The sequence below is a fragment of the Sorex fumeus genome, unplaced genomic scaffold (assembly GCF_029834395.1).
Source record: "Sorex fumeus unplaced genomic scaffold, SorFum_2.1 ptg000013l, whole genome shotgun sequence".
In the NCBI taxonomy this organism is placed as follows: Eukaryota; Metazoa; Chordata; class Mammalia; order Eulipotyphla; family Soricidae; genus Sorex; species Sorex fumeus.
Window position 1 is genome coordinate 16042726 of NW_026606070.1, and position 19965 is coordinate 16062690.

The window sequence follows — 19965 nt, forward strand, 5'->3', positions numbered from 1 at the left end:
ATATTTAAAATTTTAGAATTCCTGGAGTATGCAGCCACAAATGCGACATCTCATACTCTACACCTTTGATGTACCAAGACAAGGGTTTAATGGCTCCAGGGTGAAATACAACAATCTTCACATGATTTCCTCTAAGGAAATATTTTGGATCATTTTTAGCAGGTTATACAAAACAAGTAATACGACTAAGTTATTTAGGTCCTACTTTGGGAGCAGGCTTTGAAGGTCAGTATCCAAAATATGATGGTGGGATGGTATAATGGTGGTGAGGTTGGTGTTGGAATATTAAATTGTAATAAATTATTGTGAACAATTTTATAAGATTTTATAAATTTTATGAGGTTGGTGTTGGAATATTAAATTGTAATAAATTATTGTGAACAATTTTATAAGATTTTATAAATTTTATCACAATTTTATCAAAACTATTTGATCATCACTTTCAGGAAGCATGCTTTGGCCCCTCTTGATACTTTCTTCTCTTGGGTAAAGGAGCTGAGGTGGAGATAGGATGAGAAGTAACTGATGAAACAGGAGCATAATCCCTGTGCAACTCAAAGTTTATTTAACCTTGGGACTATGTAGGATTCCTATCTCTAAACCTAAGGCAGAAAAGGAGAGTTTACTGGCCAGTAAGAATTTTAAAGTTTTTTAAAAAAAAAAATAGATCCGTGTTTACTTTCATTAAAATATCTTAACCTGGGATGGGGGGGATGGGGGGTGGGGGGGGATGCTAGGACCTGTGGTGGTGGAGGATGGACACTGGTAGAGGGATGGGCACTTGACCATTGTATAACTGAAACCCAAGCACAAAAATTTATAAGTCTATAACTGTACCTCATGGTGTTTCACTAATAAAAAAAATAAATAAAAATTTTAAAAAATATATTAAAATAATTATAATAATTTAAAAATATATATCTTAACCTGTATCAGAAATATGTCACAAAGACTAATGCTATTTTTAAAACTACAACTTACTAAATAACCGTATGCAAGCTCACAAGCTCTTTCAAAAAAATCATAAAGGCTGAGAATATTGCATTATTTTACCTGAAAAATGAAAGTGAGAAATTTGAAAAACAGTAAGTTTTTAATCCAGCAAGAGTATATCAGAAAAAAAAAAAAGAAGGTGCTCAGGAAATCAGAGGCAGTTACTTACCTGCCTAACACTACAGAATTTCAGACTCTAGAAAAAAGAAAAAACTACTATACTAGAAATTTCCATAAAAATTATTTCCAGAGAAAATGAAAAAAAAATTTAAAGCTATACTTTAAGAAAAAGGTGTTTGTTTTTTAAAGTTAATACGAAGATTAAACTCCTGCTACTCAAAATTTGATAAAGTACTTCTACTAGAACCTATCTACATTTGAGAGTGTCCATATAGATGTGAGCCAAAGGGCATGTAGTTCTTGATCTGGCAGCAGCCTCAACATCATGTGTTCAAATAAATACCCTGCATGCCTTTCTCTAACAGATGGTGCAAGTTCCCAACAAACTAAATGTCTTGGGAATATCTTACAATCCATCCCATAGCAGAACTCCTAGGAAGAAAACATGGTTTTCCTACTTATCTGTTCCTGGCTATCTTTTTTGGAACGTCAGAAATTATCAGTCAGTAATCCCTGCTTCTTCCTATCCTTACCTACTCCACCTCAGCTAAAGCACAACTGGGAAGCTATCATATTTAACTCCCAATTCCTAGAATATTTCTAAACTAACATCATTCATAATTGCTATCTTGTTTGTTTTCAAGGCAACAGAAAACTCTTACAGAAGTTATTCAAGTTCAAGAGGCTTCACAGAAACCCACTTGGCTACCAAAGGATTTAAGAGTTTGTGGAATTAAACTTAACAAACCAGAAAAGGGTTTACAAAAAAAAATAATTCAGCCAGCAAAAAGAAATTAAATTGATGTGTCTTACTATGTAAGTTGATGATGGATCCGAAGGAACTGAATATATGGCCTCTACCTTCAAAATGCTTTAGAAACAGTATTAGAAAATAACCAAATCAATCTTAGAGTTTTTGTAAATTCATTATACACAAAATTATAGAGTATAAACTGAAAATAAATGTACAACCCAGAAGCTGTAGCAATAGTACAGTGGGTAGGATGCTGTTTTGTACATGGCTGACCGGGTTTCATCCCTATTACCCTACATGGTTCCCAAAGACTGCCAGAAAAGATCCCTGAGTGCAGAGCCAAGAGTAAGCTCTGAGCATCTTAGGATGTGCTTACCACCAAAAATCATACAAGAGTGAATAAGGTAAAGGTAAAGGTAAAGGCCCTCCCATTGATCGTCGATTTGCTCGAGCGGGCCCAGTAATGCCTCCATTGGAGACTTTGTTGTTACTGTGTTTGGCATATCGAATACAAGAGTGAATAAAATTCAAAAACAAAGAAAAGGATTTACCACCGAACCAAAAGTTCTACAGATGACTGAATGTCTAACAACATAAGCTTCTCTACATACAGTAGATCTAGTCACTTCCACAGGGAAAATCTTCCTTGTTTAACGGTCCAGGCAGATGATATCATCAATTTATTAAATAATTACAAACGTTCCAAATTCTGGTTGGGCCTCATATATATTACCTCAAGAACAGTTCACACAACTGCATAAATTAAACACTTGTATTATTCCTATTATATATAAAAAAATCAAGATTACAGGATATTGTCACTAGCTAACTCATATCCCTCAGATATCAAGAATGATGATTCCTTTATCACTGTTTAGGTGATATTAGTATTATGGTAGGTCATCATATTATATTTAGACTATGCAAGATTTTTTCTTCAAGTGGACTTCTAGAAATGAATGAGACAATTTTGAAGCAAACCTGTTGTGAACAGATAAAATTTTGTGACATGAATTGTATTCACTAATTTCACTCTTCGACTCTCACTCTTCAATGTTCACAGTAAATATTTTTTAGAGAAAGGCAATATATGTAATAGACACATATATAACATACATATATATTGCTCATATACATATATTACACACACATATATATGTGTGTGTGTGTATATATATATATATATATATTAACTGAAGAGTCTCTGCGTTCAGAGCATGGGGAAGGGTGAAGGGAACCAGAAGGGAGAAAGGGTCTCTGTGAAGAGAACTTACCTGTTCTCTGGCACTCTCAGATAGACATAAGTCTGTCCCAGAAATCTACCTTCCCTTATAGCCACCCTCAGTCATCCACATCTTCTACCCTCAGACTCCTACATACGTCTCTAATTAAATACTGAGGAATGTTCCAAATTTAATTTTTATTCATATTGTTGCTCTTTCTATAACCAACTAAATGTTTGTTCTTTGCAGTTCAAAATTCTACAACAGTTACCACCTTATATAATTCCTCAAAAATAATCAGCAATAGTTCCAAAATACAAGCTAAATACTATCTTCCGTCAATCAATCTGGTCTTATGCCAAAATACCTAAACATGTTATAGTTATTGCCAACAACATGGGGGGTGGGAAAAAGCAAAACTAAGATTTTTTTTTTTATAAAGAAAAAGAATTGGAGATAAAGATTCTGGGAGAGTGACAAAAAATTAAAAGACTCTACTTCTTAGACCAAAACACAATCCCCTAAGATCTTTTTAAAAGTACACTCATAAGAAACCTCAAACCGGATCACAGAGGCTGTGTTAGCACTTTAAGAATAGATCGGTATGCATAATCCTAATCACTTTAATAAATGAAGTACAAATAACTTGCTAAGTTATACACAAATTCAAAGATGTCCTAAGCAGCTCTATCAAGATGTAATCAAGGTTATATTACTAATAAACGTGGGTATAAAAACAAATTCACGAAAAGAAGCCCTCCCCCTTCAAAAGACCTGCTATAATTTCGCAGTTATAAAGGGTTTAAATCAGCCCTTGGTGTTCGCACAAGGATCCACACTTCTTACTTATATCACTAACCATGGCAAGGGATTATTTCTATTTCTGTATTGTTAACAGGAGCAACTTTTCATAAAAAAAAGGCATGGTTATTAATAGATAATTACATATTACAAATGCAATTTATTTATAGATCATTTGAATGCTGATGAGTAATCTATTTTAATATTAATACTACCAATTATACTGAGAATCAGGCATGCAAGCAAATAAATAGTAAAAGTGATTAAAAAAAAAAACAGGGAAATACTTTTCTTTCCACTGAACTGCAAGGGAATTTTGTTCACTGAAAGTCTCTCGTTAAGGCAACCTGATGGTTCTTGAGGCATGACTGATTAAAAATCTCAGCTTGCTACTCGGCGTTTACCTAGCACAGTGCTTTTAATATTTAATATTTGGTGACGATAATAATCTCTAGCCAAGAACAAACAATGCAGGAAATAACTCTCTGAGGGAGGCAAGCCTACAGTGATTATTAGTTAAACTCCTGTCCCTTCCTCAGAAAGCTTCTACATCTGCCATACATGTGCTCTGTTTCAGCACAAAACTTCTAGAAATTATGCTTTTCTTTATTTTTAATTTTTATTAGTGAAACACCATAAGGTACAGTTGTAAACTTACAAAGTTTTGTGCTTGGGATTCAATTATACAATGATCAAGTACCCATCCCTCCACCAGTGCCCATTTTCCACCACCACGGGTCCCAGTATCCCTCCCGCTCCCATCCCCACTCCCCCCCCCCCCGTCCCACCCTGCCTCTGTGGCAGGGCATTCCCTTTTGTTCTCTCTCTCCTTTTGGGTGCTGCGGTTTGCAAAAGGTAAAAGTGAGGACCCTCTGGGGCTGGAGTGATAGCACAGCGGGTAGGGCGTTTGCCTTGCACGCTGCCGACCCAGGATCGATTCCCAGCATCCCATATGGTCCCCTGAGCACCGTGAGGGGTAATTCCTGAGTGCATGAGCCAGGAGGAACCCCTGTGCTTTGCTGGATGTGATCCAAAAAGCAAAAAATTTAAAAAGTGAGAGCCCTAGGATCACACGTGAAATTAAATAAAATTAAGTTTTCATTACAGATGGCTGATAACAGACAAAACTGACCAATACTTAAAAAAAATCTGAGTTAGTAAATATTTTTAAATAAAATAACTTTATTATGTTCAGTGATCATCAATTATTTGAAAATATTTACATAAAAACACTATGGAAACCTACCTTGATGATTAAACTCTTCTAATCACCAAGTCATCATTTAGAAGCTATAATTCTGAAAGTGCTTCAGAATACCTAAGAAGTTGTTTCTGCAAATATTTTTAAGCCCTGCTTTAGCAAAATGTATTTATATCCCTATCTATAGATAAAAATATTTATGGTTCTATCTATATTTATATCGGTATAAATAAATTTTCACAATTTCTACGTGTGGAGACAGAAGGATAGATATCTTTTTTATGGACAGCCCAAATCATGCGGATGAAGTGTCTCCCGTCACATCTGGAATACAATAGTGCTCCACCAGTATTTATACTGTTTCTTTCTCCCCCTTACAAAGGAAATAAAAAAAATCAAAGCACTTCCCTCTCATCCCCACCCACCTGTGGTCCTAATAATACCTGTAAACCCTTCTCTAGGAGAATCCATTAGTAGCGTCTTCCAATGTTTCAGTACGCACGTTTAGAGCTCCTAATTCTGGCTCATCCCCTGGTGACCTTTTGACGTATTTTATAGTTCACGGGGGAGAAAGGCAGTGATACTAGAATGGTCTCCTCCAAAGGGCTATATTTGTGAAGAGACTTTTCTTGCTTCATAATTTGTCTATGAGGTGATCTGTTAAGATTCCGAGTTAATCAGAAAATATCTGACAAAGCTTAGTTAGACATATAGTCTATATTTTGACAAGGACAATAAAAGTGTTTTATCTACAGGAATAAACAAAGTAATCAACAGTAATGGGAATATTCTTTTTTTCAAGAAGTGCTTATTTCTGGGCTGGTGAGACAGTATGGGGCATGATAGACACTTCAGAGACTAACAGCCCCAACACCTTTCTTAACCTCTGTCCCCTCCACCTTGTCGCCAAACAAACTCCTGTCAATCTTTAGCTGTTATGTGCAGAATTTTCCATGGAGTATTCATGCAGTGAGTGCGAGAGAGACACCGAGTGCTTTGGTTCTCTTTCTTAAAAGCAAATAGAATCAAAAACTCTGGGAAACTTAATGACAGGTGAGAAAGTACTCACTGCAGAGAGGAAGCAACCAAGAGAAGGAGTGACCAGTCCACTCCTCCTCACACTGCAGAACTCTAAAGCAGGAGAATTTTAATATACAGCATACTGTCAGAAATAACCCCTTTGTGAGTCAATCACAGAAAACTGGATATTTCCATTATCACTTTGATAGTCACCATTTGCATAACTGAATGGGAAGGAGGGTTGGAAAAGAGTTTTTAAAAAAGGCTTATCTATCCAATGGTCAGTGATTATGGGTCTTGCTACTATAGTCCAAGACAGCTTCAAGAGACACAGAAACAAATACATTTGCACTGTCATTCTAGCCACATTGTCACCCTCCACTTAACTGCTATTTCCCTTTAGTACTGGCTGGGCAAAGGGAAGAAAGTTTTCAGTACCTATAAAGAGATGATGCATCATACGGTGAATGTACTCATGACTAGTTAGGTACTAAATATTCTATCTTAGTTCATATAATTATTTACTCTCATAGCACAGTGGTGGGGCGTTTGCCTTGCACGTGGCTGGCGCAGCTAACCCAGGTTCGATTCCTCCATCCCTCTGAGAGCCCATCAAGCTACCAAGAGTATCTCTCCCACATGGCAAAGCCTGGCAAGCTCCCCGTGACGTATTCGATATGCCAAACACAGTAACAACAAGTTCTCACAATGGAGATGCTACTGGTGCCTGTTCAAGCAAATTGAAGAACAACAGGACGTTAGTGCTACAGTGTTACAGTGCTCCTCTCACAAAGATATAGGTAAATGAGACATGGATAATTCTACTGGACTAAATAAAATACCGCTCAACAACTACAGAAAGTGGTATGGGAGACTTAAGTTAGCCCAGTTAAGTCCAATCCCACAAATTTCATGCCTATGGCTTTCTACGTGCATCCAGATAAGAGCTATACAACATTCACTGACACAACTATAGCACTGTAGCACTGTCCTCCTATTGTTCATCAATTTGCTCGAGCGGACACCAGTAACGTCTCCATTATGAGATTTGTTGTTACTGTGTTTGGCATATTTAATACGTCACTGGTAGCTTGCCAGGCTCTGCAGTACAGGCGGGATACTCTCGGTAGCTTTCTGAACTCTCCGAGAGGGGAGAAGGAATCGAACCCTGGTCAGCCACTTGCAAGGCAAACTCCCTACCCTCTGTGCTATTGTTTCAATTTCAGAAGAGTAGAAACAAACTTAAACATCACCTGGTTAATTTTTATTACTTACTCATTTTCCAGTGAAGAAACTTAAAGAAAATAAACGGTGACTTAATAAGATAAAGATGGGGACTCTTATTATCCCTAGATGTAAAACTTCCTTCCCCGCTTTCTCACTAGGGTTAGCAGCTCATTAACCTCACCATATATTATCTGAAAAAAAAAAGTTTCTTAAAAGAAAAAGAAAGAAATTGTCTTTACACGTGGTCCAGGAATTCTCTGAAATGCTTCTCTTTTATAATCACAGAATAACAAAAGGAAAAAGGAAAAATCAACAACCCTTAGTTCCACAAACTGCTCCAGAATACGAAGTTGTTCTGCCTTGGACATTGTCTCCCACTGACAATTCCTGGGTCATCCAAGAATGAGGCCAGTCAATCTTCTGTCTCTTCCTCTCTGACCTCTCCATCACTGTTAATTCTTCTTTTACTTCTAACCACCCTCTGTTCTTTCAGGAGTTTCTTCCAAATCTCATCCACCCTTTCCAACTCCAGAGGGGTCAGCACCAAGCACACTGTAGTCAAAGAACACAGCTCTAAAATTGCCGGGTAACTGGCTACTTGTCTGCATTATTCCGATTACTAGCGTTACCTCAGGCAAATCACTTCAACCACTCTGAAGAGAGTGTACTGGTCTGTAAGGTGAGAACACGAAGCCAAAATTTTTCTATGTGGCCCTTCCTAGTCTTCAGATAAAATCTTTGAATTGGTTAAACACAGAAGGAAAGGTAAAACTTTTTATACAAGTTTTCAAAGTCTCTCTCAAATTCTTATGACCATAGCTTTCTCTTTTGAATGGTCCGATCTAGCGTGATTTGACTTGGATCTAACCAAATTGCCAACATAAAAGTATTAATCTTCAAAATATAAATGTTAGATTCCATATAAGGATTTGTATAATTTGTAAAATGTTTTGAACAAACAGATCAGTAATAGAAATAAAATAATTACCTTCAGGAAAAAAAAAATACAGTGGTGAAGGTCCATTGTATACCTGAAACCTTACTAGTCGCAGTACTGTAAATCACAATACCAAAGTATTCTTAAATTAAAAATAAAAAATAAAAAATTACCAAAGTAAAAAAAAAAGCACCAGTCAACTTCTTTCTGTCATACCCCGAGGCTGTTTCACTCCCATCAGGTACATCAGGTAGCTTTCAGCACTGACAATCACGGACCCTTCACGAAAGTGTTTTCCTTCCACAGAGAATGCTCTTCTGAGCTTTCCTCCAACTTTTACGATTGCTCCTTCCCTGCCTCCAAATGTTGGCACTCTCTGAGCTCAGTCTAGTCCTCTTCTCTATTTCTCACTCTAAAAATGACACACGTTTCTAAAGTTCTCAGTGCTATCTGCCCAGGATTCTCAATTTCAATTTCCACTCTTGTATCTTTAATTTAGATCCGGCTTGTTCAGCCAACTGCCTGCTTCAGGGTTCCACTGGATGTGTCTCAGGTGTCTTGCTTGATACATTGAAACTCAAACTCAATCAATTGGAAAACCAAACCTCAACTGCTCTCTTCCCCCACAACTCCCTCTCCAGTGTCTCACCCCCCTTACAAACTGTCTCATGAATCTCCCAAATTACTCCGCAGAAAAGCAGGTGCAATTACCCCATCCAACCAGCAAGCTCTGGATATTAATCTTCGGTTCCCGCCTTTTTGTCCCCACTCTAGTACAACCCGGAATCATCTCTCGGGTAATTGTATCCTAGCAACAGTCTCCCCAATTTTATCTTTGCGCTCCGAGAATACGCTCTCCATCCAGCAGCCAAAGTGATCTTTCTTAAAATGTAAATTTTTTTCTGGACACTTCCCTGCATAAAACCTTTGTGCAATGGCTCCCCAGTGCACAATCAAAAGAATCTTCAACATTAACATAAAAGCCATGAATTATCCAAGTCCTTCCCACCTCAGGCTATATTTCCTGTTCACGTGGTCCAGCCACCTTGTTATAATTTTACTTTTCTCTCTCTTATGTCTGAACTTATCTCTGACTTATCTCTCTCTTATGTCTGAACCTTCACCTGCTTGCATGTGATGCTTCCCCTCGTTCCCAATCTGTTTCTCTTCATTATTTACAGCTAAATTTCATATCACTTTGTGAGAGAGATATATTTTCAGATTTCCCATATAAGAACACCCACAAACATGTTGCACTCACTACATTAACATTCAAACCAAGCCGGGCCATTAAATAATGATGGGTTTATTTGATTGGACATGAATTGTGCCTTAAATGGAAGATGTTATCACATTCAAGACACATAGAAATCTGGAAAAGTCATATATTAGAACTTACATCTACACTTGTTCTTACCATTTTAAAAGCCTAATGTGGGGAGGTGCATTGCCCATGATTTAACATAGATACAAATCAACTCATTTGTTGATTACCAAACATCAGTCTTAGCATTGGTGTGAAATCATTCTATAATCTGAGCAACCACTGCCAAGGGAGTGGTGAGCATAAGATAAATTATATTCACAGAGATAATACCTTACATTCTGGGCCCTATACCATTAATTTTAAATGAGCTTACTTATTTATACTCCTAGCATATTCCTAGTAACACAAGGAGGGACATGCAAAGGTGAATAAATAGGTTATTAATGAGTTTTCATGGGGGAAAAAAATGCCACTTGCAGGCGTACTTGGCCTCATGTCAACCGGAAAGGGGCAGAGCTAAGACCAAAAATAGATCCTGAAACTCCTGGTTCTCCCGTATGTTCTCTAATCCAAAGCACAGACTGGGAAAATGTACCTGAACAATCAGATACTGATTAAATTTGCCAAATACATGTATCTACTGGATTCAATTACAGGCTTCCATTCTACATCTAAGACATTTTCTTTATTTTTCAATACAGATAGAATTACTTGCTGAAAATTTAATAATCAGCTGGGGAGTGGGGTGGTGATTTACCCAATCTATAAATATGCAATTCTGGCTCTCTAAAGCTAATATGTTGGCCAACATAACTAAAATTTAAAACCTATTTTTATTTCTACAAGTTGTGGCCTGGTAACAGCTATTTAGCATTTCACCATGAAAATAGTCAGAAAAATCATATCTCAGGAGGGTTAAGTATAATCCGCACTCCTTCCAATGTCAGCAGAATATAAAGAGGGATGAACACGTTGGATCTAGCACTTTGGATAGCTGCCTTCTAATTCTAACTCTGTGTAAAGGTAAAAACAATTAACCAGATTTTTTAACTTTTTGGATTGCTCAGAAAAGTTATTTGAGTTACCCATAGTGCTGATTCAACGGATGTCACTCACTCCACTCCCTCAGTCTTCACCTTCAGCCCACCTAGCAATCAAGCGTCAAGGGTACAATGTTTGGAACCTCCTGTGAACTCCTGTCATGAATGTGTCTTGCCTCAGTTCTCCAAATAACTGCTAGTCCAAGAAGACCACCTAAAAATTATAATAATAAATTCTACCAGCAATTCCACTTTAGCTAAGTGAGTCTGATGTGAGCTTTTCCACCTGAATTCTATTCTTACTCATGTTTAATCAGTCTATTAATTTAACTCTTCCAATGATTCTGAATCATGTGGTAACATACATGTGGAGATATGATTAGAATATATAGTATGTAATATGTAATGTGTAGTATTATTTCTACATACTAATGGATAATCACTCAATTGGCACCTAACAGAATGTAGGGGATAAACAATTCTATACTATGCTGCAAATGGACAAATGTCTGTAAAAGTATGTAAAATATGTTTTACACATTACATATATATAATAGATTCTTGAATTTCCTGTATTGGTAGGAAAATGCTATATACTTAAATCTGCTCATCATAAGAAACTATTTTTTCAGGAATTATTAGACATCTGGCAAACATTTATCATCTACCCCATATACACAATTACATTCATAATGCCTCTGTGGAAAAGTGGACAATTTCACTAAATAGGTGCAATGTACATTAGCGAAGTCTATCCATGAATTAAGATCTCACACTCAAGAGTTTAAATGGATCAAAATGACTCCAAAAGGAATGCTGGTGGAGGGTTTTAATAAAGTATGCATAAAATTATCACTTACAGTACTGTAAATTATAGTATATCAATAAAACTAGGATAAAAAATGGAGAGAAAGACTTTGGAGTCCAGAACTCCTAGTAGACTTGGGAAATCCCACTTGATCAGGCAAGCCTGGTTTCCGAATAGTAGATAAGTTTCATTACAAAAACAAAAGATAGGGCTGGAGAGATAGCACCGCAGGTAGGCCATTTTCCTTGCACGTGGCAAACCTGAGTTCGATTCCCAGCATCCCATATGGTCCCCTGAGCACTGCTAGGAGTAATTCCTGAATACAGAGCCAGGAGTAATCCCTGTGCATAGCCGGGTGTGACCCAAAAAGAAAAATAATAATAATAATAATAATAACGCACAGCAGTAGGGCGTTCGCCTTACAAGCGGCCAACATGGCCGACCCGAGTTCGATTCCTCTGCCCCTCTCGGAAAGCCCGGCAAGCTACCGAGAGTATTCGATATGACAAACACAGTAACAACAAAGTCTCCAATGGAGACGTTACTGGGCCCGCTCGAGTAAATCGACGATCAACGGGAGGGCCTTTACCTTTACCTTACCTTTAATAATAACAAAAACAAAATATATATATATTGATTAAAATAAATTGAGCATATAACATCTTCGGAAAGCCCGGCAAGCTACCGAGAGTATTCGATATGCCAAACACAGTAACAACAAAGTTTCCAATGGAGACGTTACTGGGCCCGCTCGAGCAAATCAACGACCAACGGAAGGGCCTTTACCTTTTATATAACATCTGGACCAGTTAGAATCTTTGGAATGATACTAATTCTTAATAACGTTTAGTTCAAAATCGGAAAGAAAACAGTTATAGCTGTAAAGCACTTGTGCTTTTAATGTTAACAGCAGCATTGTTTCAGGCAATCACCAAAACAGCCTTGTGTGAATGGTGTGTCCCCAGTATTCCTAATTTACAGAATTTAAAACCCAAAATCCAAATAGTAACTTGCTTCCTTTATATTCAATGACTTGGAAATAGCCCAAATTTCAATCCTGTATTCCCCAACTGATGCTTAGAAACTTTGCTTTAATAACACATGAAATAAAAAAAAAAATTAGAGAGATTCCCATAAATAAACGGCAAACAAGATGTCTCAAATATATGACCAGATAAAAGGTTTCTAAAATTAAATTCAATCTACAGACTAAATTGTTGCAAGTGTATTATTTCAGAATTTCTGGGTCGCTGCAAAACACAACCCAAGTACTAAGTTTCACATTCTTATGGTCTACTGTGATTAAAAAAAAAAAGTATAGATATAGGATGAAAGTGACTTCAAAGGTTATATACAGTAGATATTATATATATTTACAGACTATATATACTTTAGTCTATGTGATACTACCAGGGAACTCTCTACAGTTGAAAAACTCTAGGAAATGTCATCTGATTTCCACTTCAAAACCCCATGGAAGTATCATCAGTTTCCCTTGAAACTAAAGAAATCCACAGATAGACATTTAACTTCACTGACACAGCAGGAAGTGTGCTCTTTGTTTGGGGACCTTGAGTAGGCTTTCTGTTGGACCACAAAGAGGAAGAATCTGAGCACTGCCATATGGATTCAACCTAGAATCCTCTTTAAGAACTAACCTTTCAACACTCATTACAGTTCTTTAAATTTCTCCAATTATGGATTCACTGTTTCTTTTAAGAAAGCTTTTCCTACAGCGATATTTGTTCAAGTATTTCCTCTGTATACAGTGTCTCTGAGCAAGCAGATGTCAGCAAAATGCAATCAAACACTTATATTCTGTGCTCAGAATAACCCAGCCTGGACTTGGCCCTTCCTTTCCCCTGAAAACCTCTAATATGTTTTCAATAACTTCTCAGTAATTATGCTTCTTATCATTTTAATTATGAACAAAAACCAACAGGTCCTCATTTTCCTTTAAAATACTTCCTTCTCAATAAAATAAAATACTTCCTCCTCAGTATGGGATCTATACTAAAAATAGGAAAAGAATTCCCATAGTACCCAGCAATATCACTTCTTGTCATCTATGCCCATCACACACACACACACACACACACACACACACACACACACACTATTCAAAAGGATATATAATACCTAAAGGTAAAAGGTAAAGGCCCTCCCGTTGATCGTCAATTTGCTCGAGCGGGCCCAGTAACGTCTCCATTGGAGACTTTGTTGTTACTGTGTCTGGCATATCGAATACTCTGGGTAGCTTGCCGGGCTCTCCCAGAGGGGCGGAGGAATCAAACTAGGGTCGGCCATGTTGGCTGCATGTAAGGCGAACGCCCTACCCGCCGTGCTATCACTCCAGCCCTATAATACCTATAATACCTATATTACCTATAATACCTATAATACCTATATTCATTGCCACATTCAGTACAATAGCTCAGAAATAGAAACAATCCAAATTCCCAACTCTAGATGTAAGGATCAAGAAGCTGTGGCATATATACACAATAGAATACTATGCAGCTATAAAAAAGAACAAAATTATGCAATTTCCAACACCATAGATGGAGCTAGAGAATATCATGCTAAGTGACGTCATAAAGAAAGGGATAGATACAGAATGATCTCTCTCATATGTGAGACTTAAAGATATACTGTGAAGTAGCAATGAAAAGGAAAGGCAACACAGCAGGAGAACAGATCCACACAATTAAGTTGATGGATAGACGGTTTGAAAGGAAAAGATGTTGAGGTCCTCGGGAGGAGGAAGTATGTACACTGATGATGGATGTGTTGTTGAAATTTTCAGAGGAAGTTATCATTAACAGTACAGTAAATCACAGAAAGTGAATCAAATTTTTAAAAGTTAAAAACAAAAAATATGTCCTATAAATCAGAGGATACATCATACCAGTTTAAAAAACAAAAGTTTTTAAAACATTTATCAAGACCTTGAGATCACCTCTAAAAAGACACACACACACCAAAAAACAAACCACCATTTCGTCATTTTAGTTACCACTTCATAAAATACAGTAAGAGAAAAGAGAATAAGATAAAGGTGTTATAGGGACTTCTTTTTCTTAAGAATATAAATATATAAATTATATTAATGTTACATTGATCTTTTCAAACTCAAACGAAAATAGTAAGGAAAGGATAATTAGAGACAATACATCACCTCATCTGACAGAGAATACTAGAAGAACCAAATTTTAACTAAATATAAGCAATGAATTTAGATGACTATATGAAGTAATTCTACATATGTCCTATTTAGTTTATTATAGTCATTTACTTGTTCTTTCTTTCAACAAATATTTAGAGAATAGCTACTTTACCCGATAACCCATTCTACTTTTTACTTTTATTTTCCTAAAATAATTCCCCTTTGTAATTTCAAGCATTTTCATCAATACTATCTTTTCTTAAGCATAATCACCCACTTCTATTTCTATCAATGTTGTTGCTAAATACATAGCTTCATCTTTCTAAAATAACAGTAGTATTTCACTGCATGTAAATGCCACAGAATCTTACCCAGTCATCTATAGATGGTCATTTGGTGCTGATTTTCATTATTATGAATTATGCTACTATAAATTATGCACTCTCTCTTTTTCTCTCCCTTCCCTCCCTTTTTACATTATGATCTGCAATATAGATGTGGAAAAGTTATTAGGTAAAGCTCTTTACCCACTTTGAACACTCAGTACCTGTCCAAAATGATCATTTCCAACTACGATTGTAGTACTGGTCACCCTTCTCTATCCTAACTGCCCTTTGCCTCCTCTAGACACTCTTGTGCAAAGCTTCTAACCATTGACCAGTCCTCCTGGCCCCTGTTTTTCCCTAGCCTTGGATATCAGTCCCATATATTATTTTTTATATCCCACAAACAAATGCTGTCTGTCTTTCTTAGTGCCCGTCAGCAGACAAAAGGACTTATAAAATTATTCATCCATTCGGAGAGATGGGAGCACACCTCCTTTAGGACTAGGTTTTGAATGAAAGAGGAAAACCAGCACAATATATCAATAATAGCTTCGAGAGCATAGGTCCAACTTCAGAAACAGAGACAGGTTTCAGCCAATATTGTCTTGCTAGGCCTCATGCTTCGAGAGTGGCTGGTTGGACATGATGTTAAGCAAAGGCCTCTCCTCAGAAAGTTGGAGTTGTGGAGGCTTGCTGGAAAGTTACCTAGACTTGGAGAGCCAAGGCCTTATCTCAAAGGATAAGGTGGAGTTTGTTCTTTTCCCCTATTGCGAAATATGAGAATATTAAGTAATCTGTTTATATCAGACAGATTCAAAATCCTGACTAGCTTTTTAAGGATAAAATAAATATAGAATTTCCTCCTGTTTGGAAAAAGCTACCTGAACCTCTTTCCTCCTATCTTAACTTTGTTCACACAACAAAAGTGGACAATTTCCCCTGTGGAAGTGTGTCTAAAATGAAAACCACGTGTGGTTTCTCATGGTCAGCATTTCTGGTAACATCAATTTGTCATCTTCATACCAATTATGTGGAAATGTCTGGGCTGGAGCTAGTTTTTTGGTTCAGAAACAAATATGAGTATCTGTATGCCAGAATATTAACTTTGCAAAACCACACACAGTATAAGATAACCAATTAAAGAAGAGATTTCAAATCTTCTCTTGACTTTAAAAATCAAAATTTCACTTCATTTTTTTTCCCCAGCATCAGAGATTAAAACAGGGTCTCATATATTTGATTTCTTTTCTTAGGAGTATTTCTTTGATACTCCTTAGAAAACGCACAAGACAAATTATGTGAAAATGAGGCTTGGGTCTTTAAAAATATACCACATAGATAAATTCATTATTTAAACAGAGGATGACTCCTCTTCTGACTCACTCTGTTCTTAGTGAGTTTTGCAGTTGATGATTTTTTATTAAGTTTTTAGAACGTGGATTAAGTGTCATGCCACCCACTGAGAGTAAAGTTGAACCAGTTGAACTGAGGGCGTGGTTGGAAGTTGCAGCCTTTTCTCCAACGTTAGAAAGAACTATAAAACAGCATCTGGATTTTCTTCCCTTCAGGCAAAGCTGCATCTAATCACCCCAAATTAGACCTTAAGAAAAATTTTAAAAGCATAAACATTTGAAAGTAACTAGAGCTACTGGACCTCTGTCACCCTAATAATCACTTAATAAGAAAGCACATCTTACTTCTACAAATTGCTTTTGAAAAAAATTATTTCAAGTTTACTTTTGCCAAGTGTACTGCAGCACACATCAATCAAACTTATTCTACAAGCCAGATATATAAATGTTTGGATAAAAGAAAACACATTTGATAATTGAATATAAGGTGTTCCAGCTCCTTGCCCTTTGAATATCTAATTCTTAAAACTGGAGCACTTATTTTATCATACGTGTACTACAGCAATTCTGTTATTTGAGAAAAGAACTTCATTTTATTTTCCTTCAAATATATTCTTCCTTATGCAATTAAAAGTATGGCTAAATTCACCCTGAAGAAAAACAGTCCCACTCAAAATCTTCCTTAGAAGTCTTGAAAGTCATCTCTTGGTCTGAACCACTGGGGTATAGATAAGACACTAAACCTCTGACCATCTCAACTTCTGTGCACTTTTAACTAATGTTGCTGTTAAACTTAAGTGTTCCCATTCCCACTAGATGAACCAGACAAGAAAACAAGTGGGTCAACTGGGAGACCGTGATTTCAAAATGAGTAGTTTCAAATTGTTTCAAGACTTGTACCACAGTAGAACTTCAAGGATGAACTTTCCCCACCAAATAACACCATAAACAATCATGTCATGGAGCACGAGGTAGGTGAGGGCAGAGTGTTACTTTCTATTTGTTCACTTCAAGAAGAAACATTTCCATTGGGGTACTGGAGAATTCCTTTTCTGATAAGGGGACAGTAAGCCAAATAAGCTTTGGAACCTCTGCTTAGAACCTCAATCATCAGTAACAGAAAACTAACTACACATGCCTTAAGAGAAATGTAATCTGCCCAAGCACCAATCAACATGAAAGATACTCATGAAGATAGAAATCTTTTCAGAACAGGAAAATACACCAAATCCATGTGGCAGGTTTAATCAACACAAAGCCAAACAGTTTTATAGATGTTTCTACAAGCTTTTGTTGTCTTGTTTCTCCTCCGAGCAACCTGGCTACAGATCTGTGTGCTATTCATTACATTATTATCTTAATTTCATGCTTGAAAATTAAGGGAAATACTTCAGGAAATAAACTTTTAGTCAAAAGCTTAAGAAATCCACAGACAATATTGTACTGCAGCAGGGGTGCTGTCAATCCTACAGCACTTACAAATTCAAGGGGTGATTTAAATCTCCTGTGAACTTAGCTAGAATATTATTCTCAAGGAAAACACAGAAGCATACACACATACACAGTACACCTCATTCCCAAACTTTCTCACTGATTCTTTTTTCGACTTTAATTGTCCTTCAACTATATGATATTTTCTGGGTCTTATATTATTTCTTACACCACTAGGCTCTAGTTTTAAGGTTCTCGACTCTTCTTTGACATGGGGACAGCTGACAGCATGACCACAACATCAAGGATTATAAGAATCTTACAAGTTTTAGGTACTTTTTTCTCCAACTTGACATTTTCCCACAGTCATGTCACCAAAGTGCAAGGAACCCATAAAATAATGTGAAAGAAAACATTGTAGTTTCCTTTTCCTAAGAAACAGGCATCAAGTTCTTATGAGCTTGTCTCAAGAGCATAAACGCAGGAAGGCGGGAGTGAAGGGGGGGACCAACCCTCCAACACACGGTCAGAAGAAACTTCCCAAGAAAACGTGAGAAACAACATAACAGCCACAGTACCCGGACCTTTCCAAGTAGCACAAAAGCATCCCGTGCCCAGGAGCTGGGGTTCAGCTGACCACCCTGCAGACAGCACCTACTCTCGTTTCCAATGCCACCACCACTTTGGTCCAAGTTTTTAGCAAACAGTAACTGTTTATCAAACAGCAGGTCTTTGACAAGAGTCTCCAAAATGCATACAAATCAGTTCAGGGAATGATAGTTTCCCTGCAAGTTTAACTTCATTTTATGATGACTGCCTATAAGCCCTATTTTTGAAATTTCACCATCAATATTAAAGAATAATGGTTTGTTTATATGTCATGCCTTGTTTTATTCTAATCAATGGTAAGTCCTTCCTTGTCACTATGAAATGAATATTATTATGCCCTCATTATTGATAAATCAAGGCATAAGAAAACACATACTGAAGCATCTGCACCAGCAAAGATTTGGCTCTGATTTAGATTGTAATAGACACTGGAAAACACTATCTAGAGAGGTCCTGGAGGATTTTAAGCTAAACAATGTTTAACCATCTTTTCCTGAGCACCAATCAGGATTACCACTCTTTCTAGCCTTAGCTTAGACCCATTTTTCCAGGAACGATGGCATCATTTCTCCTTCTGAACATCAGTTCCTGTACCCTGCAAGCCATAAGAATATTTGAAGATGCTAGAAAAACCAATCTGTCTAAGTCTAGCAGCTTCCTTGAGATAGTAATTAGCTGATGAATGCTATCTGGCAAAATATTTCTCTCTTATGGAGAAGTACAGCTAAGTACCTACTTCAAAAGTACTTATTTTTTTGCCATGCAAGTCCACACTAATTCACATCCTCTTGGTCCTCTAAGAAGTTTTTAAAACTACTTCATAGGTTAAAAAAAAAAATGTGAGAGAACTTTTATTTTGAACTAAAAAATACAATCTATGAAAGGCAAGAGTGCTGTTATCTACAAGACACATGCATCTGAATATTCACTTTCCCGGACCCACAAAGCTCACCTTCTACTTCTTCTTCATCACATACATGCTTAAGGAAGGAAGCCCCTCTGTCCAGGACAGCTTCATCCTCCATCCTATAGTAATAAAAAAGAAAAAAAGAATGCTCAGACTTCTCCTGGAGGGAGCCACTTGAAGCAGCCCAGCTTTTGGGCAGGTTAACCTGCACGCTGCTATTCATGATAACAGAGCAGTCACTCTTCTCTCTGGCTGCTTCTCCTTCACGCAGCTCCTCTCGTCTGATGCTGGGGAAGACGCCGGTCCCACATAGCTTCAGTTCTAACCTTGAGAGGGCACCCACAGGGACAGGTGAGGAAAAAAGTATCTTAGTCTCGTTGGCTGGAGGTGAAGGGCTCTTCTTTTAATGAGGGTTCTTCTTTTAATGCATCCACACACCCCAAAAGATGAAAGCAAAGAAGGGAAAAATCGCAAGAGAGGAAGTTTGGTGTATCTGGAGTGTTCGTGATGATCATTTGTGGAAATCCAGCTTCAGTGCTTAGCTCTTTAAACACCCACTGCACGAAGATGTATACACACACACACACACACACACACACACACACACATGCACGCACGCACGCGCTCACACACACATACACACCCACACACAGCAAGCGAGAGGGAGCTAGGCTATGAACAGTGGGAGCCTCGCTTCCAGCTAGCCTCTTAATACCAGCACAGCCCAATGTTCTCTCTTGAGTGGCAAGCTTCGAGTCACATGTTGGCCTTCCAGAAATCTAA

General features: G+C 37.3%; 1 protein-coding gene across 2 annotated transcripts in view; it reads right to left on the reverse strand.

The window, feature by feature from the left end:
• SLC4A4 (solute carrier family 4 member 4) overlaps positions 1-19572 on the reverse strand; it is a 346379-nt gene extending 326807 nt beyond the window's left edge. The window contains exon 1 of one of the 2 annotated variants that reach the window (XM_056111484.1): positions 19228-19572. In XM_056111484.1, coding sequence (XP_055967459.1) covers positions 19228-19405 — 178 coding nt within the window. In that variant the 5' untranslated portion in view covers positions 19406-19572. The remainder of the gene's footprint in view (positions 1-19227) is intronic. The other variant, XM_056111485.1, reaches the window with a different exon arrangement.
• Between the last annotated feature and the right edge of the window lie 393 nt (positions 19573-19965).